This window comes from Myotis myotis, unplaced genomic scaffold (assembly GCF_014108235.1).
Source record: "Myotis myotis isolate mMyoMyo1 unplaced genomic scaffold, mMyoMyo1.p scaffold_m19_p_20, whole genome shotgun sequence".
NCBI lineage: Eukaryota > Metazoa > Chordata > Mammalia > Chiroptera > Vespertilionidae > Myotis > Myotis myotis.
The window spans coordinates 1,365,937-1,388,025 of record NW_023416325.1 but is presented as its reverse complement, the minus strand read 5'-3'; the positions used below and the strand labels follow the sequence as shown (position 1 = coordinate 1,388,025).

At 52.0% G+C, this 22,089-nt stretch overlaps 2 protein-coding genes across 9 annotated transcripts in view; one reads left to right on the top strand and one right to left on the bottom strand.

The window, feature by feature from the left end:
* Positions 1-2,001: 2,001 nt before the first annotated feature.
* On the top strand, positions 2,002-10,765 carry NEFH (neurofilament heavy). The gene is made up of 4 exons (XM_036353661.1): positions 2,002-2,951; positions 4,895-5,094; positions 6,413-6,537; positions 8,070-10,765. The coding sequence occupies exons 1-4, from the start codon at positions 2,069-2,071 to the stop codon at positions 9,610-9,612; spliced, it is 2,751 nt and encodes a 916-aa protein (XP_036209554.1). The 5' UTR covers positions 2,002-2,068; the 3' UTR covers positions 9,613-10,765.
* Positions 10,766-11,175: 410 nt separating this feature from the next.
* The window catches only part of THOC5 (THO complex 5), a 29,569-nt gene continuing 18,655 nt past the window's right edge, over positions 11,176-22,089 (bottom strand). For 5 of the 8 annotated variants that reach the window (XM_036353663.1, XM_036353666.1, XM_036353668.1 and 2 more), the window contains 6 exons: positions 21,730-21,844; positions 20,365-20,468; positions 20,155-20,242; positions 18,373-18,488; positions 17,291-17,481; positions 16,313-16,941 (listed from right to left, as the gene is read on the bottom strand). In XM_036353663.1, the coding sequence (XP_036209556.1) occupies positions 16,872-16,941; positions 17,291-17,481; positions 18,373-18,488; positions 20,155-20,242; positions 20,365-20,468; positions 21,730-21,844 (684 nt within the window). In that variant the 3' untranslated portion in view covers positions 16,313-16,871. Of the gene's footprint in view, positions 11,544-14,284; positions 14,481-16,312; positions 16,942-17,290; positions 17,482-18,372; positions 18,489-20,154; positions 20,243-20,364; positions 20,469-21,729; positions 21,845-22,089 lie in introns of those variants that run through there. The other 3 variants (XM_036353667.1, XM_036353670.1, XM_036353669.1) reach the window with 2 other exon arrangements.

Below are 22,089 nucleotides of genomic sequence, written 5' to 3'. Positions count from 1 at the left end.
TCGGGAGGGGGCGGGGGGCGGGAGGGGCGGGAATAAGGCGGAAGGCACCGAGAAGAGAACTGGCAGAGGACTTTTCTGAGGGGTCCGTCTGTCCCCATCTTGGGGGCCCCCGCAGAAGGAAGGCCAGCGCATACTGGAAAGGTAGTGGGGGTGGAGATAACTGGCTACGGGAGGCTCAGGTCTGAGAGTGAAGTCTACCCGGACTCTAGGGGACCCCTTCCCAGCATCGGCTCCCAGTGGAGGAGGCGGACAGCCCAGGTGTGTGTGTGTAAGAGGACTTAACAGAAAACAGGGGACCGGGCGCCTACCAGAAAGTCGAGGGGCCGGGTCCTGGGCTCCCTTTGAGACCCTGCCAGGCCATTCGTTCACCCTCTCCTTCCCAGGTCCCCATCCGCACAGGCCCAAAGGTCGGGCAAAGGGGATCTGCACACCTCCTTCCCCTCCCTCCCCCCAAAGCCGAGGCGGAGAGGTTAACCCTTTCCTCCCGGACAAGGAGCGGACGCTGTCCCCGGTGCTGAAGCACCATCTGCAGTGCTGCTGGCACTCGCAAGGCTTTGGAAATGAGCCCAAAGGAGAAAAAGTTAAATGACACGGCAGTTCCAGGCACCCTCCTCGCCCCCGCCCCCCGCAGCTCAAGGACCCCTTTTTACACCTGACCCTCCGATAGGGCTTATGGGGGTGAGGGGCTTTGGTATCTAACAGCATCCCACCACTTCCCTGGGGGTGAGAAGGGGTGCCTACGGGGCACCCACTTATCTGTTGTGGGGGTGGTGGTGGGGAGAGATGCTGAGTGGAAGGTGAGGAGATGGAAAGGGGGAGACTAGGAAGATGGACTTGCTGACTTCCTAGTTTTGGGAAAGCAGCGGTGGGGAGGCGGCACACGGGTTCCCCTCCCCTGATCCAGCCAGAGCTCACCCCCTCCCCGCCCCCCCAAGCTGAAGCTGCCTGGGGAGCTAGGGGTCTGAAGTTGCAGCCTGAGGTGGGTGGTGGGGGCGGGGCGGACAGATACAACTTGTCCAAGGTCATGTGGCCAGCAAACTGGAGCGACCTCAGTGGGAAGAGCCTGGCCGAGTGACCACTCGCTCACGGGTCACTCTCCCCCTCCCTCCAGCACCCCCCTATACAGGCACCAGCTCTCCCATATGCACGCCCCGTCCCCAGCAGCACCCCCACTCTGGGTTTCCGGACCCTCACACGCAGCCCAGGTTCCCCCGGTCTATGCAGGAGACCCTCTGCCCCCTTCACGGAGGGTCCTTCTCACTGGGGCCAGCTCACCTTCTGTCCTGCTGAGACCACTGGGCCCCCTCCTCTGGGCTCCACTCTCGTTGCCCCCCTCAACTCCAGGCTCCCTCCCCTCTTCTGGAGGGGCTGCCGAGCTTCTTGAGCCCTGTCCCAGTGCCCCTTAGCTACTCCGGGGACACTGACACTCCACGCAGAGGTCCTCGATTTCTAGCCTCCGCAGCGTCCGCCCTGCCTCCATTCAAGATTGCCTCGCTCCCTCCCCTGTTCCCCGGCGGCTGCAGACACTCTGCACCCCTTCCCCCGAGGCCTCTCTAACTATTAGGAACACCTTGTGCCCCGGTCTCATGCAGCAACCCCCTCATCCTACTGACTACCCAGTGTTCCATCCCTAAGGCGCCCTGCCCCTACTCCCAGCAGCTCTCCTCGTCCTCTCCGCGTTTCAGCCCCTTTTCTTATTCTGAAAACAGTAGCAGGGTCTTCCGATGCGCACCCGGGGGTCCCCGCCGGCCCACTCTGGGAATCCTCTACCCCCGGACCTGCCCTCGAGGCGGGGGGCTCTTCCGACTCCTCGCGGATTCCCCTTCACTCCCCGGTCCCCCTGCCCCGCCCCTCTCACTGCGGCGGAGCCGGCCAGCCCCGGGGCAGCAGGGGAGGAGGCGGGCGGGGCCCTCCTCCCCCGCACGCCCCCCCCCCCCAACTGCCGGGGGCTGGACTCGGCCCCGCTGCTATAAAAGGGCCGCCGTCCCGGAGCTGCCGCAGTGCCACCCGCCCCGTCCCAGCGCCAGGCGCCCGCTCCACCAGCTCCACTCCCGGACCTGCTCCAGCCATGATGAGCTTCGGCGGCGCCGACGCGCTGCTGGGCGCCCCGTTCGCGTCGCTGCACGGAGGCAGCAGCCTGCACTACGCGCTGGCTCGGAAGGGCGGCGCGGGCGGCGCGCGCTCGGCCGCCGGCTCGTCGAGCGGTTTCCACTCGTGGGCGCGGACGTCCGTGAGCTCCGTGTCGGCCTCGCCGAGCCGTTTCCGCGGCGGCGCGGCCGTCGCCTCGAGCACCGACTCGCTGGACACGCTGAGCAACGGGCCGGAGGGCGGCGTGATGGCGGTGGCGGCGCGCAGCGAGAAGGAGCAGCTGCAGGTGCTGAACGACCGCTTCGCCGGCTACATCGACAAGGTGCGGCAGCTGGAGGCGCACAACCGCAGCCTGGAGGGCGAGGCGGCGGCGCTGCGGCAGCAGCAGGCGGGCCGCGCGGCCATGGGCGAGCTGTACGAGCGCGAGGTGCGGGAGATGCGCGGCGTCGTGCTGCGCCTGGGCGCGGCGCGCGGCCAGCTGCGCCTGGAGCAGGAGCACCTGCTGGAGGACATCGCGCACGTGCGCCAGCGCCTGGACGACGAGGCGCGGCAGCGGGAGGAGGCCGAGGCGGCGGCGCGCGCGCTCGCCCGCTTTGCGCAGGAGGCCGAGGCGGCGCGCGCCGAGCTGCAGAAGAAGGTGCAGTCCCTGCAGGAGGAGTGCGGCTACCTGCGGCGCCACCACCAGGAGGAGGTGGCCGAGCTGCTCAGCCAGCTCCAGGGCTGCGGCGCGGCGCAGGCCCAGGCCCAGGCCGACGCGCGCGACGCCCTCAAGTGCGACGTGACGTCCGCGCTGCGCGAGATTCGCGCTCAGCTCGAAGGCCACACGGTGCAAAGCACGTTGCAGTCCGAGGAGTGGTTCCGAGGTGCGCCAGCGCGCGCGGGGGTGGGGGTGGGGGTGGGGGTTGGGGAGGAAGGGGCGCCCCCTGCTGGTCCCGCCGCGGCGAGGGGCGGGGTGGCGTGATACCGGGGGACGCTGGTGGACTCTGCGTGGAGGTGGCTGGAGAGAGTCCACTGTCAGCTGCCCCGTGCAAAGTTCATAACCCTTAGTTAAAGAACAGTTTCCCCCTGGGTCTCATGTGGGATGTCTCCAACCCCCGTCAAGTATGGCTTCTTCACCTTTGGCTGCCCTCCTCCAGGGGCCTTGTGCTTGCCCTTTAACTCTGGGGCCCTCCTGGTCTCCCCCTCGCCCCCTGTAGTTAGGTAACTTCACTCCGAGGCCCCTTTACATTAGGTCCCCTCTATAGCTCCGAAGCAATGCTGGCGTCTAGTCACAAGCGCTGGGGACTCTTTGCCCTCAAAGTAACTTGCCGTCCCTGCCGCGTTGCCCACCCCCCTTTTCTGGACACTGCAGGGGACGGACTCCATTCTTCTGATCCCTACCAGGCTCCTCCCCACTAATTTTCGGAGAAGTGGGGCATTCTCACATCCTTTCTCCCCAGGGGGGACCATCACTACAAACCACTGGCACCTGAGACCTATAATGTCCCCTCCCCTCGCCTGGGAAACTGGGAGCCTCCCACATCCAAATCCGTAGCCCTCCCCCAACTCCAAGCTGCCCTGAGTCAGCAGGATTGCAGCTGCAGCCGCTCTGAAGCTGTTTCCAGCAGCTGCAGGGTGACCTTGACCAATGCTGCTTTCTCTGGTTTTCATTTCTATTTATTTGAGTGGAAAGATGGGGGTGGACCACCTGGACTTCTTACTCTGGGAAGCTCCATGATCCACCGCTCCCCCTCTCCCCCCCAAAATGTAAAACTTTATGCGTTGTTCTTGGGAGAGGATGCAGGGGTTTCAGTGATTCCCAAATGGGTCTGTGATCCACAGTGGGTAAGAACCCTCACCCGTCAGAATGGTTTCTAAATCTTTGCCGGCATTATAGGGAAAGCCAGGAGAGCTGGGATTTGGATGCAGGCTTTTCCCGTTTTTGTTTCTGTTTTTTTTTTCCACTTCTCTGCAGCAAGGCTCCTCCCAGAGCAAACCCCTCTGTTCTCTCCGGCTTTGCCCTCATACCAGCAAACCAGCCCAGGCTTCTGGCCCATCCAGCTGGCTTCCCTTGGTCCTCCCACACTCCCAACTCAGGCCCTGGGTGTCACTATCTCAAGATTCAGGATGTTCATTTTCAGGAGATGTAGATTAGTCTCTAGACCTCCACCAGCCCTGGAAGGCCTGGGAACCAGCAGCCCTTGGCTTGCAGGGGCCGGCGTGGCTGCCTCTGGCTCAGGGGCTCCAGTGCCGCAATGTGCAGCCAGGTGGAGGGAAGGGGCAGAGGAGCTGGTACCCAGGCCCCGGGCTCTGCGGTGACCTTGGGCTCGCTGCACAGCAGAAACCTGCAAGGAAGGGGCTGTGCCTACACGGTGGCTCACAGCACCCTCATGTCTTCAAAGGTCAAAGGCTCACGAGCTCATTCAGCCAGAAGTTCAGAGTTAAACTCTGAGCCACAAGTTCAGAGTTAAGCCAGGTTTCACATCTGAACCCCAGCACTGCCAGCCCCTGCTGGGGACTGAACCAGGCATTAGGACCAGAAATGGGGGTTTCCTCTGCCCTGTAGGGTTTCTGGATCCTGAGTCGAGGAGACAGACTAATCTTTGGAGCCATATAGACACTAGATTTGCATCCCCGCTGCCACTCACTAGCTGGGTAGCCTTGGGCAGTAGTCATTTGCCTGTCATGTAAGATAGGATGAGTTAAGCACCCAGGATGGCACTCAGCACCCAGTAGGTCCTCAACTGATGCGTGTCACCTTCTGGAGCTGGGCACTGGGACACGCATCCAGGTGTGTCTAACTCTGTGCTGTCTCCTTCTCCCCCAGTGAGGCTAGACCGACTGTCAGAGGCAGCCAAGGTGAACACAGATGCCATGCGCTCAGCACAGGAGGAGATAAGTGAGTACCGGCGCCAGTTGCAGTCCAGGACCACAGAGCTGGAGGCACTCAAAAGCACCAAGGACTCGCTGGAGAGGCAGCGCTCTGAGCTGGAGGACCGTCATCAAACCGACATCGCCTCCTACCAGGTGGGCAGGGTTGGGGTAGAGAGCCAGACTGTCTCACTGGGCTGGGTGACCTTGACCTTGGATAAATCACTGTCCTCTCAGCAGGGTTGTAGTGATCGAGACCATGGGCCTTGGAGTTAGACATACCAGATATATTAGTATGTCTTTCTAGGTATGTGACTCCAGAAGTTTATCTGCCTCTCCAACTCTGAATTCCTTCAATGAAAAAGGGGGCGGGGAAAGAATGCCTACAGAGAGAGACATCAATAGGCTACATGCCCCCTACTGAGATCAAGCCCACAACCTGGGCATGTGCCCTGACCTGGAGTCAAACTGGCAACCTTTTAGTGCACAAGACAATGCCCAACCAACTGAGCCACACCGGCCAGGGCAAGAATGCCTACTTTGCTCTGGCCGGTTTTGCTCAATGGATAGAGCGGCGGTCCATGGACTGAAGGGTCCCGGGTTCGATTCCAGTCAAGGACATGTACCTTGGTTGCAGGCTTGATCCCCAGTTGGGGCACGTGCGGGAGGCAACCAATCCATGTGTCTCTCACATCAATATTTCTCTTTGTCTTTCCCCTCCCTCCCACTCTCTCTAAAAATCAATGGAAAAATAACCTCAGGTGAGAATTAACAACAAAAAAGAACGCTGACTTTGCAGAGCTCTGAAGATGAAAGAGATAGACAACCTTTTTAAGAGATGAGTGTGAATGTTCTTAGCAGGGTTTGGTCACAAAAAGGGCATTTGGTGAATAATAACCAATGTCTGTGAGTGTGGGTAACCCGGGGAAGGCCTTGGCAGATTCCTTATTGAAGACAACTGGCTTAAGAAAACGGCACTTTTGCCCGGCCAGCTGGCTCAGTGGTTGAATGTTGAACTGTAAACCAGGAGGTCAAGGTTCGATTCCCGGTCAGGACACATACCTGGGTTGCGGGCTCGATCCCCAGTGAGGGGCATGCAGGAGGCAGTCGATCGATGATTCTCTCCCATCATTGATGTTTCTATCTCTCCCTCTTCTCTGAAATCAATAAAAATGTAATTAAAAAACAAAACAAAAAAACTGGCACTTTTAAAGCACTTACTATGCATTGTTGGAGTCTGGTGTGTGTCATCCCAGACCATTCCCCAGGCTGAGGCTATATCCAGAGTTGAATTTTTGTTCCACGTGGTTTCCAAGTCCATAAATGAGGCCCCGCTGCTTTCCAGGGTGGGTGTTGGCTCCAGCTGTGGGCTGGGACAGGCCTGCTTTGGGTTGCAGGGCCCGGCCCAGCCTCTCTGGTGCTGAGGGCCAGGTGTCGGCTGGCGCTTGAGGGGTATGTGACCTGTCGCCCTCAGGACGCTATCCAGCAGCTGGACGCTGAGCTGAGGAACACCAAGTGGGAGATGGCAGCCCAGCTCCGCGAGTATCAGGACTTGCTCAATGTCAAGATGGCTCTGGATATTGAGATTGCGGCTTACAGGTGAGGTGGGCCGGGGGCCTTCAGGGTGGTGGAGAGCCCTTATATTCTTCTGAGGAGCTAAGCCTGGGGTTCCAAGCCCCCCAGTGAGGCAGCCTGCCTGTCTTAGAGATAAAGATGAACTTTTTATTGTGGTAAAATATATGTAATATAAATGTTGCCACTTAACCATTTTTAAATATACAGTCCTATGGCATTAAGTACATTTACATTGTTGTGCAACCATCTATCTCCAGAACATTTTTCATCATCTTAATCTGCAACTGTGTGTTCATTAAACAGAACTCCCCACGCTCCTTTCCTCCATTCTCTCAGTCCTGGCAACCACCGTTCTACTTTCTGAGACAACAAACAAATATATATATATATTTAGATAATATAAATATATATTTTTTGTTAATCCTCACCCGAGGATATTTTTCCATTGACTTTTTTTTTTAGAGAGAGTGGAAGAGAGGGGGAGAGGCAGAAATATCGATGTGAGAGAGACACATCGATTGGTTGCCTCCCACATGTGTCCTAACAGGGGCTGGGGGGCATGTGCCCCTGACTGGAATCAAACCCGGGACCCTTCAGTCTGCAGGCTGACGCTCTATCCACTGAGCCAAACCAGCCAGGGCCTGAAACAAAAATATTAAGAGTGGCTTATATTCATTCTGACAGTGACTTAGAGGGTTAAAGCTCCTCACTCGCTCCCAAATGCAGCCGGTGAGAGGCCTGCTTTGCAGGGAGAAGAGGTACTTGAGTGCAGGGTCCGTTATAACTGTCTCTCAAGCATAGTTTCTGGGCTCTCTGAGCAGGTGTTTTCTGGGGAAATGAAATAGGAGTGATGACAACAATACCTACGGGGGAGCATTTGAAATCTTGCTCCCAGCATGTCGTCAGTTTGGCTCAAATCAACTCATATAAAAATTCTCAAAACAGCCTGGCTGGCATAGATCAGTGGTTAAGCGTCAACCTATGAACCAGAAGATCAAGGTTCAATTCCCGATCAGGGCATATGCCTGGGTTGCGGGCTCGATCCCCAGTGTGGGGCGTACAGAATTTATAAAAAATAAGAGAGTAGAAACTGCTGCCATCACCCTATTCCTAAAACTCAAAGGATGAAAATACAAAGGTGACAGGTTCTTGAAATTAAAATAGGAACATTCTTAGACTTCTTAAACCCAAATTTGTAAGTATGAAATTGTCTTCTCAGGCTCCCAACTTTCTCTTATTTTAGTTGAGGGACAATAAATGTAAATTTTGTTAAAGTAGGCACTCTCTCTTAAGGGTAATTTTTTAAGGAAAAGAAGGTGTTTTATCTCATAAGTTGCAGCCTTTGCTGCATTAAACAAGAGCAGTGCCATTGGGGTGTGGCCTCCTGGGATGATTCACTAAGTTCTCCATCCTCAAAGTGCCCATTGTTCACATTCCTTCCTCTGCTGAAGTCCCCATCATTGGACTCTATGGACCTTCAGAGGAAACCAGGAAGACCCCCAAGTTATTGACCTGCTTTGAGTTCATAGTAACGTGTTCCGTTATCCATTCTGCAGAAAACTCCTGGAGGGTGAAGAGTGTCGGATTGGCTTTGGCCCGAGTCCCTTCTCCCTTCCAGAGGGACTCCCTAAAATGCCTTCCACGGCCACTCACATAAAGGTCAAAAGTGAAGAGAAGATCAGGGTGGTAGAAAAGTCAGAGAAGGAAACCGTGATCGTGGAGGAACAGACAGAGGAGATACAAGTGACCGAAGAAGTGACTGAGGAAGAGGAGAAAGAGACCAAAGAGGAGGAGGGCGAGGAGGAGGAACGGGGAGAGGAGGAGGAAGCAGAGGGGGGAGAAGAAGCAACAAAGTCTCCCCCAGCAGAAGAGGCTGCATCCCCAGAGAAGGAGGCCAAGTCTCCAGAGCAGGAAGAGGCCAAGTCACCAGCCAAGACCCCCATGAAAGAAGAAGCAAAATCGCCAGCTGAGGTAAAGTCCCCTGAGCAGGCCAAGTCCCCAGTTAAGGAAGAGGCTAAGTCCCCAGCAAAGGAGGAAGCCAAGTCCCCAGATGAGGTCAAGTCCCCAGAGAAGGCCAAGTCCCCAGCAAAGGAGGAAGCCAAGTCCCCAGATGAGGTCAAGTCCCCAGAGAAGGCCAAGTCCCCAGCAAAGGAGGAAGCCAAGTCCCCAACTGAGGTCAAGTCCCCAGAGAAGGCCAAGTCCCCAGTGAAGGAAGAAGCAAAATCGCCATCTGAGGTCAAGTCCCCTGAAAAGGCCAGGTCTCCGACGAAGGAAGAAGCTAAGTCCCCCGAGAAGGCCAAGACTCTTGATGTGAAGTCCCCAGGAGCCAAGACCCCAGTGAAGGAGGAAGTAAGGTCCCCCGCAGACATCAAATCACCCCTAAAGCCCAAAAGTCCTAGCAAGGAGGAGGTCAAGTCCCCGGAGAAGGTCAAGTCTCCCGTGAAGGAGGAGGCCAAGGCTCCTGAGAAGGTCTCAAAGAAGGAAGAGGCGAAGTCCCCCATGAAGGAAGACGAGAAACCCCAGGAGGTGAAAGTCAAAGAGCCACCAAAGAAGGGAGAGGAAGAGAAAGCTCCAGCCACGCCCAAAACTGAGAAGGATAGCAAGAAAGATGAGGTGCCCAAGAAGGAGGCTCCCAAGCCCGAGGTCCAGGAGAAGCCCAAAGAATCCGTAGCTGAAGCCAAGAAGGAAGAGGCTGAGGGTAAGAAAAAAGCAGCGACTCCAGAGAAGGAGGCTCCTGCCAAGGAGAAGGAAGAGGCGAAAGCCAAAGAGAAGACCGAGGTGGACAAGAAGGAACCAGGTGATGCCACGGCCAAAGGACCCAGCAAAGCAGCGGAGAAGGGGCCAGAAAAGCCAAAGAAGGAAGAGACGTCGGCAGCACCCGACAAAAAAGATGCCAAGGAGGAGAAGGCCACAGAGGCCAAGAAGCCGGAGGAGAAACCCAAACCGGAGGCCCGAGCCAAGGAAGAGCCCAGCAAGGAGGCCCCCGCACCCAGCAAAGCCAAGACGGAAAAGGCTGAGAAGTCCTCTAGCACAGACCACAAAGACAGCAGGCCTCCAGAGAAGGCCACAGGAGACAAGGCCGCCCAGGGGGAGAAGTAAAGAGGGAGACAGGAGCATCCGGAGCATCCAAAGAAACTCAGGAGGGTCTGGGAGTCCGAGGGTCGGCATAATCAATTTTCATTTTTTTCTCCCTTCTCTTTATAGAAGAAACTGCTTAGCTGGTGGGGCTCTCCCTCACCAAACAAGACGTTGTTAGCAATATGTTACCAAGGAAGGGCACTCCCCACCCTGCCCCCGTACCCCGAGCCCTCCCCAGGCGATGGACCATTATGTTATGATAGCTTATGTAGCGGAATGTGATATATGCCGAATGCCACACTAAACACTTGACTGTAAAAACTGCCCCCCTCCTTTCCAAATAAGTGCATTTATTTCCTGTATGTGCAACTGACAGATGACCGCAGTAATGAATGAGCAGTTAGAAACACATTATGCTTGAGATGTCTTAACCTATTCCCAAATGCCTTCTGTTTTCCAAAGGAGTGGTCAGGCCCTTGCCCAGAGCTCGCTCCCCTGGAAGAGCCCGAGTGGGTGAGGCTGGGCACTGAACCATGCCAGGGCGCACTTTTCCACCGGAGACCACTTTCAATTGCTTCTGTGCAATAAAAACAAGTGCTTATGAAATGAGCTGCTGCTGTTATCTATTCCTTCCCTCGCAGGCCAGGGGACAGAACCAAGGGAGGTTTGGATGTCACAAGACGACACAGGACTGAGCAAGCATCAGGGGTCTCGAGATTCTGGGACCAGTTACATGGCCTCTCTTGTATTTTTTCCTGAGCACAAACCATGTGCCAGGCAGTGTTCGAGATGCTTTATTTTTATGATCTTACAGACAGGTGGCCTGGTGCATGGCTTATGGATCACCTACATTGGCATCATCTGGGAGCTTTATACAAAGGCTTGATTCCAACTTTAGATCTGTCATTAACCCTTGTTCTGGGAGTTGCTTCTTTCCCTGCCCCAACCAGATGCTTCTTAGCCACTTCAGGATATTACAGGTGATGTAACCTATAGTCTTAAGCACTATTATGGATTGCTATCACAGACTAGAGACTGAGGAGACATGATGACTCAATGCAGTGTGGTGTCCTGGATCCCAGAACACTAGTAGAGAAACTAGTGGACAGCCATTAGTCTGTAGTTCACGTAATAGTAATGTACCAACATTAATCTCTTAGTTGTGACACATGTACCATGAACGTGTAAGATGTTAACATTAGAGGGAGCTGAGTGAGGGTATCCAGGAACTCCCTATAAGTTCTATCTTTGCAACTTTTCAGTAAGTTAAAAATTATTTCAAAAATAAAGTTTTTTAAATTGACATATCAAGAGATTACATGATTAAAAACACAGAGATAAATACCAGAGCCTAACCCCTGAAGATAGGGGTTGGGGGGAGGAGGCAAAGACCTCTGTGCATTATTAGCAACAGATTGTAACCAAAGAAATAGGGACCAAAACATCATTCATTTTTAAATATATTTCATTGATTTCAGAGAGGAGGGGAGGAGAGATAGAAACATCAATGATGAGGGAATCATTGACTGGCTGCCTCTTGCACACCCCGAACCTGGGATTGAGCCCACAACCTGGCACATGCCCTGACCGGGAATCAAACCGTGACCTCCTGGTTCCTGGCTCAATGTTCAACCAGTAGGCACACCAGGTGGGCCCATCAGCATTGTTTCTGTTACAAGCAGTCAAAACAGAGCTAAACTAGCTTAAGCAAAATACTACTGCTACTAATAATTGATAATAAAAAATATATTATTTTACATAACCAAGCAGTTCAATAAGTTTGAATTGCTTCAGATATAGTTAGATCCGGGGGAAATCTCAAATGATTGTTCTCCAAGATGCTGTCCACTCACTTGGCCATCTCTTGCTGCTTTCCTGTAGGCTTCATTCTCAGGCAGGACCTCTCCATGTGGTCTCAAGCTTCAGGCTTACATTCCACCAGGTTAGCAAACCTGGGGGGGCGGGAGAGGGGGCGGGGAACTGTTCAATATTCTGGGAAAAGCCCGGGGGTTGGCTCTCATTGGGCTGGTGTGGATAAAAGGGGTCTTTGGATTTATTTGTAAAGTTAGGAAAGGGCAAGCTGGGAAGAACACAATGGAGAGACTAGAAGATAAGAAATCAGGAACATGGCTGGCAGCTTTAAAAAGGTAAGGAACCTGGGCCGATCCCTCCCAGGTACAGAACGCCAGAAAGGGCCTGGAGTCTGGGATGTGTCCCAGGGAAGGGAAGGCCAATTCTGGCTGGGGAGGAACAAGTCAAGCCCCTCCCCCTAGTCTGCCCAACCAAGGCACAAATGGTTCAGTTAGGCAGCTCAAAGGGGCTGGATTGTCCTGGGCTTCTCACTGGTTTTAAAACCCTCTCCTTAAAGCCAAAGGATCCTTTTGTTCAGCCTTCTCCTCCGAGGAAGAAAAACTCTCTTCTGGAGGATGACAGGCTGACATCCCTGCCCAGGAAACCAAGCCTCCTCCAGCCTTCACGAGCTGTTTGCAACCTTGTCCCGGCTACCAGTTACCAGAGACAAGCTTTTGTGCTGAGTCAGTTTGGCTGCCTTCCAGCCAAGGATGCAGTGGAGACTGCAATGCAGAGGCCATTAAAGGAACTATTTTTAGGCCCCATTTCAATCTTATTCAGCACAGGCGGTGAGATGCAAGGCCTGAAGGTGGCCAGACCAAGGGGATGCTGGCAGGGAGAGTCCCAGGCAAGTAGGTCAGAGAAAAGATAAGGAGAACGCATTCTGTGGAGAGGAAGAAGCAACCAGAGCTCATACCGCTGCCCGAGGTGCAGACAGAAGGGGAGCTGCTCACAGCGAAAGGGGTCCTTCTGCATTATTTGAGGCGTCACCAATACAAATGATGTAACAGTAACTTCCAGAGACAAGGCAATGTGCACCTGGGGAGCTCGTTAAAAATACACTCCTCAAGCCCATCTTGGGTTAACTGTGTCCTATTCGAGTGGGGCACGGGAAACTGCAGTTCTAGCTGGCTCCTGGGATAGGTGGCTCCTACATGTTGAAGTTCAAGGACCCCTGGGTTGGAGAGTATGCACCTCTGGAATTCAAAGGGATGATGTCGGATGAGGGGAAGGCGAGGCACAGGTAGTGGAGGTTATTTAAGAGCCACGGGAGGTGCCCTTCTCCTCTCCTCACCTCACTGGGCTCGGGCTCGGGGTTCCATCTATAAAATGAAGGGCCCTGGCAGGGCTAGGAGTCTCCCAGTTCTTCCTCAAGGAATCCTTGTCGCCCTAACCGGTTTGGCTCAGTGGATGGAGCGGACTCAAGGATCCCAGGTTCAATTCTGGTCAAGGGCATGTACCTTGGTTGTGGGGACATACCCAGTAGGGAGTGTGCAGGAAGCAGCTAATGGATGTTTCTTTCTCACCAATGTTTCTAACTCTCTATCCCTCTCTGTAAAAAAATCAATAAAATATATTAAAGAAAAAAAAAAGAAATCCTTGTCTCTGGGTACTCAGCGATCAGCTGAGAGGACAGGAGAATAACAGCTTTTATACCAGAGGTCCGTGTTATCCAAGGATAGTTAGTACAAGTCCACTAAAAGTGAGTACACGTACATTGGGACCAAACTTAAAAGTATGTTGTGGGAGAAAAAAACATATCTGATTGGGACTATCACATAAATAAAATTTACATTTTTGGAAGTTGCTAAGAGTAAATCTTAAAAGTTCTTAACACATACACAAAACTTATTCTGGTGATCATTGTGCAATATACAAAAAATCAAGTTGTACACCTGAAACTTACACATTATTATGTCAATTATATCTCAATAAAGCTGAAAGAAACTTATCTCATCTTGTAGCTAGCAAACTTTAGATGATACTTGCAACTAGGTAATAATTCTTATATATTTTTACATCTTTATATCTGACTTGTTAAAATGATTAAAAAATGAACAGGGTACTGATTTGGAGGAGTATAATTTTTCAGATGAACCTGCCCAAGAACACTTAATGCCACCCTTCACTTCATTCGACTTTTGCAGGATTACAAGGAGGTAATTTTGCAAACGTTTTAGAAGGTGTTACCTATTTTCCCAGGACTTCTCTTAATCCTTTGAGAGTCAAATCATTATTTTTGGAGGCACTCAGCCTGTCTTCATCATGAAGATTCTCAGATGCCACCTGGCCCCACTCTGCCAGAGCCTCACTGGGTGGTAGCTCTGCATGTGAGTCTCCAAAATCACTCATCGACTTCACCAAATCCTGCACGATTTACAATTATTCTTTGTGATGTATTTGTCTCCTATGTGCACTGCACTGCCAGACGTTCATGACATGCAACGATCAGAGTATGTGGCCATGAGAGACACCGACACGACAGGTCCAGTGGAGAGACGAGGGAGGGGAAAGAAGAGCTTTGGGTTTTGTGCTACGCTGATTTGGTTTCCCCTGCCACCTCCTAATAGCACGGACTCAGGATAATAAATACCTAGATTAAGCATGTCAAACTCACGGCCCGTAGGCCCCATGCCTCGTTTACTTGGCCGATGTTAGCCTTGAGTTTGACATGCCTGACCTAGATAATGAGGACTGCCCAAAGCAGAAACAAGTAAGGTGGGGTTGGCCACCCTGAGAAAGTCTACCCTCAAATGCTCTTTCACACCGTGCTGTGGCTCCTACTGGCCCTTACAGACTGCAAAGCCACCCCTCCTCCCAAAGAGCCACCAGACAAAGGCCACTTGGTCAGATGACACTTTAATTGGCTGGAAATATAAAACCTGCCTTTGGAGACTATCAGGAGCCACATGTGGACAGAAGAGGAAGCGGAGGCACAGCACCGAGGGCCCAGGGGAACCACAGGCCGAGCAGGTCAGCGATGGCTGAAGAATCCCTGAGGATGGTTATATTTAAACGGCTTCATCCTGCTGGGACCCCTAGAGGAACAGAAGGGGGACGGAAGAAATTATGGTTACCCGCACAATACTGTACAGCTGTTAGGGGGAAAAATAAACGTGTGAGAAAAGCAGACTGCAGAACAATATGTAAGGTGTGATACCATTTTTGTAAAAATGTCTATATGCTTGCAAATGCATGAACACAGGCCTGGAAGGGCCCTCACTAACAATGGGCACTTCTGGGGAGAGGATGTGGGCACCCTCACTTTCTAATATATTTAACAACTGTTGATTGTTGTTTCTATGTTTAACAATAAACATGGTTTAGTTCTATAATTTAAAAAAATAAAGGAAAAAAACTTAAAAACCTCTTTTGCAAGGAGAGTCCCATGCAGGAGGGAGGTAGGACTCTGAAGTCGGGGTGAAAAGAATCTGCAAAGTTAGATGCTGTTGCTGTAATTTTGTAAGTTTTACAGATGGAGAAACAGTCTCAAGGAGTTAAACTATCTGCCCAGCATTATACGGTCAGAAGGTGGCAGAGCCCAAGACCAGGTCTGACACCAAGCCTTGACCTCATGAAGCTTAGGTGCTTCAGCTATCATCCCGGGCCCCCAAGCAGAGCTTCACACAGGGTCCCCTTCCACACAGCTCCCCAGTAACTGATGTCCAGGTGAAGGGCCTCCTTTATTCATCTACCTATGACTGACATTCAGTAGTAACCACTAGGTAACACCCTGGATCTTGGTCTGAGTAAAGGAAGGTAGGAGGGAGTGTGTGGGCACGCACGAGCGCGTGTGCGATTGCAGATACAGAGAAAAAAGGTTTTAATTCCCACACCAGGAAAACCACGTACCTAACTGTGGGTTTATTCTGCCTGCACTGTGCTTGGCACTTCATATGCTCCATCTGGTGTAATTTCACCCTCCCAACCATACCTGAAGTGAATGCTGTTTTTACCAGCAAGGAATCTGAGGCTCAAAGAGACTAAGTATAGACCCTAATCACACAGGTAGGAGCAGCAATTTGAACCTAGGTCTTTCTGGCCCCAAAGCTTTTGCTCGTAACCATGAGGTCATATACCTCCCAACACCAGAAGGCACTGTCGTTTGGGCAAGTCTAAGAATACGTCTGATGGAGAACCCACAGCCTGAAGGTACCCACCAGCCTCTGTAAACTTTTTGTGCTGAATGTTGGGACTGGCTATGCTAAATAAACTTGTTGCATTAAAAAAAAAGAAAAGTTCAGCTTCCTGGCTTGATCCCAAGGGTCAGGACTTTAGGTCAAGAACCTCACACCTCACCAGTCATGGAGTTAATTAGATCTGAGTGGCCAAAGCTGCACCTTCCAATGCCCTCACAGAGCTCAGCGTGGGTGACATACAAAGCACTTCAGAAAAGGGGTCCCTGGGGAACCATTAGATAACAGAAAAGAAACACTGGCCATGTGAGAGATCCCACCCTAGGAATGTGCTACAGCAGGCTGGGAGGGTGGGAAGAGCTGAGGTCTCACACAGACCCACGAGGGAGAGCAAGTCCTAGAAGGCACCAACATCCAGCACCAGCACCACCTCCCAGCAGCCACTGGGGGTTAGAGCTGGTTATTATCAGATAGCACCACAAATCACCCAGGCGGAGGTGCCAGACACAGCAGGGAGGATGCTGGGGACATGTTCCCCAGGCTGGGACTGGCTGCCTGAGGAGGTGAGAGGCAGATAAGGCACCTCCTAGACCAGGGGTGGGCAAACTTTTTGACTGGAGGGCCACAATGGGTTCTTAAACTGGACCGGAGGGCCGGAACAAAAGCATGGATGGAGTGTTTGTGTGAACTAATATAAATTCAAAGTAAACATCATTACATAAAAGGGTACGGTCTTTTTTTTTTTTAGTTCATTTCAAACCAGCGGGATCTAGCCCGTGGGCCGTAGTTTGCCCACGGCTGCCCTAGACTGATAGGGAACAGGGGGATGTCCTGATTAGAAACAGATTCTAGCCCTTCCCGTTCCCAGACACCATTCCTCTCCAAGCCCTTGCCCTGAACAGAAGGGTTGCCTGAGCAATATGAACTCAGGAGTTCTGGAATGCACTCTAAGAATATGAGTGAGGGGACGAAAGCGAGAGAGGACCCCAAAGCGACAGGAAAAGTACTTAGAAGTGCTAGGAAAGCAGACATGCTAAATACCGAGCTGTCAGGACCTGTTGGCATTTTGTGAGCCCCGGTCTATGCTGGGAACCATGCTGGAAATTTCACGTAAATTAGAGCTAATTTATCATGAGCCTGAAGGTTATATTTCCTTCAGCCTTTAGGAAATAGACTCAGGGCTGAGCTGAAGTGATTCTTCCAAGGTGAGCAGCAGAGCAGAGATCTGTACTTGTGTTTGTCTTTCTTCAGGCTGGCTCCTGATGGGAAGCCGACGGCCTAAAGCTGTGATTCTCAAAGACGTGTGAACGCCTTAGGAAGAGCACAGCAGGCCTGGTGGAGGTGGTATAGATAAGAGGCTGATCTGGACAGTACAGAAAGCATGGAAAGTAAAATTCAGCCAAATCCTCTTGGTTCATGGCTCAGTGCTGCTCACGTGGTGGTGGGGGGTGGGTGGGAGGGGGAGTCCCCCCTCAGAGGGTGCTTGTGAAGAACAATTGGGCCAGGCTGGTAAGCGAGGCTGCAGGAAGTTTCAGGAAGGAGGCAGCAAGCTCTCCCCAGGAAATTCGGCAGCAGGACTTTAAATTCCTCTGTGAACAGAGATCAGTGCACCTGGGAACAGGTATGTCCTCTATGCCAGGCTCTGATCTCTGCCCCAAATCCCCGTGAGAGGCAGGACTGGAGGTCCCTGGCACTCTGACCCCTCCCCTCACCTGAAAAGCCGCAGACACATCTTCTCCTGGGGAAACTCCTTGGGCCCCTCCACGCTGTCATCGTGGATCTCAGTTTCCAGGTAGACGTCCAGCAGGACGCACAGGCGCTGCAGCTGGTTGGTCAAGAGCTGATGGCCGGGCCGGGGCCCACACAGCTCCTTGTAGCACACGTTGACCTCGCTCTCCATGGCCTACAGAGTGGAAAGTCCGGACACTCAGCACAACCTTCAGACTGCTGGGTCTGACAGCTCCACAGAACGGCAGCTGGGCCTGTGCAGGAGCTAGCGCACACCACATCAAGCCGGACTGGATTATCCTAAGGCTCCCCCTCCTCAAATCATGCGGTCTTCCTGATTCTGACCCATAGCTTTCCCTGCCTTGCACAACCACAGCCAAGAGGACGGAGGTGTGTAGAGAAGGAATCTCAAGCTGAGATCCAAGTCAGAAGGTGTTAGGGTTAAACACATGCTCCACAGCCTTAAGGCCACCACGAAATCAAGTCATCAGGCATAATAATGATTAACAGAGCCCTAACCAGTTAGGCTCAGTGGATAAAGCGTCAGCCTGCGGACTGAAAGGTCCCGGGTTCGATTCCGGTCAAGGGCATGTACCTTGGTTGCGGGCACATCCCCAGTAGGGGGTGTGCAGGAGGCAGCTGATCAATGTTTCTCTCTCACTGATGTTTCTAACACTCTATTCCTCTCCCTTCCTCTCTGTAAAAAAAATCAATAAAATATATTTTAAAAAATAATAATTAACAGCTGCAATGATCTCATACTCATCTCATTCCAGCAATCCTATGCTTCTGAGTTAGCTCACATTTGCACAGAAGCCCATGACAACCACCTTTCAAGGCAGGTATTTATATTTTCCCTAATTTGTAAGTGGGGTGAAACCTGTGGACCTCAAACTAGGTAACTGGTTGAGATGGGTCTAGGTTCCTTCCATTACAGCATGCAGCCTCCAATATAGTCACTAAATCCTGGTGGGCTCCTCTGTCCTAGGAATTACGCCCATGTCCCAGCCCTTAGCTCCCCAGAGAGGCTCCTCCTGCTCCTCTTGTCACCCCAGCAGGGCCTTACCCGAATATTGTCATCATTGCTGTTGGTTTTCTCCCCTTTCCAGTTCAGACAGAGCTGGAAAATGGGTGGGATGGAGGAGTAGCCGGGGTTCAGCACCACAGCTGCCTGGAGTTTGGCTGGGAAGGGAAAGGAGGAAAATCAGCTGTGACCCAGACTGGCAGCCATGCACCGTCCCCAGCGGCCCCCTAAGGCTAGCTCTGAGGTCCCTTATTCATTCGAGTGCTCCAGAGCACATCCTGGTACTAAATGACTTTTGTTTGTTCTGGAATCTCCGAAGTGGAACTGCCAGGTTGTGGACGTGATGCCTGTGACTCTGGTCCCTCTAAGGAGGCAGAGGGGTGTGGACTCCCCAGAGTCTGCACAGCTGGTGTGCAAGAGGCAGCTGGTCGATGTTTCTCTCTCATCGATGTTTCTAACTCTCTATTCCTCTCCCTTCCTCCCTGTAAAAAAATCAATAAAATATATTTAAAAAAAAAAAGTGATTCCTTTCTTTACTGTTGTGTTGCCTCTGTCACAGTAGTCTGAATATATTTCTGGATTGAACTCTATTCAACAACTTTTTGATCTATATTACGTAAACTTTTCAAACCGATCTGTTGTATGACTTAAGGATTATATATATGTACTTGGGTTTGTTGCCCACTTATTCATTTAAATTTCAAACTTAATTTTTCAAATTCTTCAATACAGCTAATGAAAATTTTAATTTTCATTCATTTTATGTATGAATCTAGAATACTTATTATGATTCCAAGCCTTCATCTGCTCAACCAGGAAGCAGAAGTAATGTCTTCCAATGACTTTCTACCCTTGGGGCTTCATAAATTTTTGGGCTGCATAGAGATGAGGTAAAAGTATATTTTAAAAGAGGAGAGGACGAAAAGCAAATGCAAAGCCCTGGCTGGGTAGCTCAGTTGGCTAGAGCATCGTCCAATACACCAAGGTGAGGGTTCAATCCCTGGTCAGGGCATAAACAGCAGCCCACCAATGAGTGAATAGATAAGTGGAACAACAAATTGATGTTTCTCTCTCTCTCTAAAGAAAAAAAAAAAGCAGCAGCAAATGCACAAATTCTAAATAGTAGTCCCCTACCATGAGGAGAGCATAAAGTGGGATTGAGAGCCTCACTGTATCTGAAATACTTAATTTCCTCAGAATATTTTTAAAAACACACGAAGAAAAAGAGAAGGGAAGAAAAAACTACCAACAAGTCCCCCGACCCTGTGGCCACAGCACCAAGCCCCGGGGATCAGATCCTGTGTCCGAGCCAGGCCTGCCGAGGCGGAGGCCGGGCGACAGCATCACAGGAGTATCGGGTGGCTCAAGGAGGAAGCCCTGGCGAATCAGATGCCAGGACACCTGTGAGGAATCACAGTTTTGATGCCTCCAATGAGCGCAGAAACTGCAGACAGGGAGGAAGGTCCTGCCGCCCCGCACCTCACAACCTCAGACACGCCAGTCCTTCTGGGATGACGGGTAGGAACAGGTGTCCGATTCTAGTGAGCAATAAAGCCAAGAGCTCAGGGTCAGAGGTCAGACTGGGTTTATGACTAAGTCTTAACATCTTCACCTATAAAATGAGAATATTACCATCCCTAGGACAGTCATGAGGATTAAATGAGATAAAGTACTCATCTAACGGTGGCTGTCACATTCATTACTATTTGCTAAGTCCTGCAGCAGGATTCCAGATCTTTCGCTTTCTTTGGGCAATTTCCAGGAATGTTTTATTCTCAGACACTCCCCTTGCCTAGAACCACTGTTATGAGCAGAACAAATTACCTGTGCCCCTTTCCACGAGTGCCATGTAGTAGAGATTGGTGTCCCCAGCCAGTCCTGCCTCCACAATGTCCTTGGTGAAATGCAGCTCCTAGAAGTCACCAGGGACAAGGAATGAACGGCTGGCTCCTTTAAAACCTCCTGCCCGCCTGGTGGAGACATCGGCCTACGGTCCCCAGGACAGCAACGATGACCTGTCACTCCTCTACCTACCACATAATCCTCATGGGCAATCGTCACCCACTTCACCAGGCGAGAGACAACCTTTGCAGGGAAGAGGTAGTGGCAATCGCTAGTAACTGGTACAATGCCATGTTCTAAAAGAAAGCAAGACAGGTGGGGTCACAGGTAGAAATCAGGTGCCACAGCCAGGTAACCAGCATCCTCTAGAGGACTCAGATGGCCCTGCCAGATGTCTAGGTACACCTGGCACTCAGTAGGTGCCCAGGTCAACACGTGCCAGGAATGCAGGCACATCAACCTGACTTCACCCAGGGCTACGTGCTTGTGGCCAGACCCAGTAGCAGCATTCACGGTGCTTTATCCTTAATACAAATGACAGCAAAACAAGAGCCTCCAGCCAAAACCAATGACAGTGCCGCTGCAGCAGTGACGGTTAATTAGATCGAATCGCCGAGAGGGCTGTTTCCATAGCTGACCTTGATGGAGGAAAAGACTGAAGTGTTCTGTGTCAGCTCCTCTAGGGGAGAAAGGCTGGAGAACTGTTCCAGCGTGAATTCCTGCTGGCATTTCAATAAGCAAATATGCCAACACAGTAAACACTGCCCAGGATGACAATCATCCAACCTTGAGACGAAACAAATGCAGCAATGCTGATGGGAGAAAGGCCTGACGGATGAGCAACGCTGCCCTGGAGAGACCAGGGTCCACGTGGAGCACAAGACCAAACCAGAGGGGTAGGGTCTCCCGATGGTTCTGAAAACCCAATGTCTTTCCTGACATCCCTCTTGCATCAGAAAGATTTTAACCCTCACTATCTTGCAAGTGCCTTGTACGTAGTAAGCCCTTGACAAGTATTTACTGAATGAATAAATGAAAAGAAGCCCCATATGGCCACCACTGTGGTCAATGGCTCAGCAGAATCACCTGGGAGCTTATGAAAAAGAGGGGCTCAGTCTTACCCTGGAGGGTGTTAGCTCAGTAGGTCTCAGGGAGGGATGAGGAGTGGATCCCTGTACAGCTGTGTTCAAAGAAGCTGAAGGTGGGCTCCATGAATCATGACCTGGACTCCCACTAAATATCTGTAGGATGCACACCGAAGTCGGACATCCGCTAACTTAGGATGAGCTGCCCCCGACCAACTTGTGCCACCAGAAGGCTCCGGGCCCCTCTGTGAATCCGAACAGCCCTGATGACCCTGGGGGAGCTCAGATCTGTGCTTGGATGGCCTGCAGCTCTCTCCAGCCGCCCTGTCAACACCGCAGCTCAGGAAGAGCCCGAAATCCAGCCCTCTTTCATTTGTTGTCAGGATTCCAGACATCTGAATGAAGAGCTAGGTTTTTTTTGTCCCTGTGTTGAATGAATGGCTCTCAAGCCACAGCCCCAACGCCAGCTTACCCAGGGACGCGAACTGTTTGTGGAGGGCCAGGCGGGACTGCACTCTGGTCTTTAGCAGTTTCATGGTGGTCTCCATGTGGCTAGAGCTCAGCGAGTGGTCAGCGATCACTGTGGGCTGTGGATGACAGCAAGGGGCACACCTGAGTGCTCGTCCCTTCCTCCAGGCACCGCCTCTCTCCTAGGCCCTGCCTGCCTGTGGCAGCTGAGCTCACCCATGCCCTGAGGTGGGCACCTGACGGGGAAAGGCAGGGTTTACCTGCTGTGACAGGCCAGACGCTGTCCTTCAGTTGTGCTGCACCCAGAGCAAGGACCCAAGTTACTTTGATCTAGAGGGTTTCTAGACTCAGGGAGAAGGCAAAG

Coding starts and splice junctions, on each gene's coding strand:
- NEFH (XM_036353661.1), top strand. CDS start 2,069: ATGATGAGCTTCGGCGGCGCCGACGCGCTGCTGGGCGCCCCGTTCGCG. Junction 5,095..6,412: donor CCGACATCGCCTCCTACCAG/GTGGGCAGGGTT, acceptor TGTCGCCCTCAG/GACGCTATCCAGCAGCTGGA. Junction 6,538..8,069: donor ATTGAGATTGCGGCTTACAG/GTGAGGTGGGCC, acceptor TCCATTCTGCAG/AAAACTCCTGGAGGGTGAAG.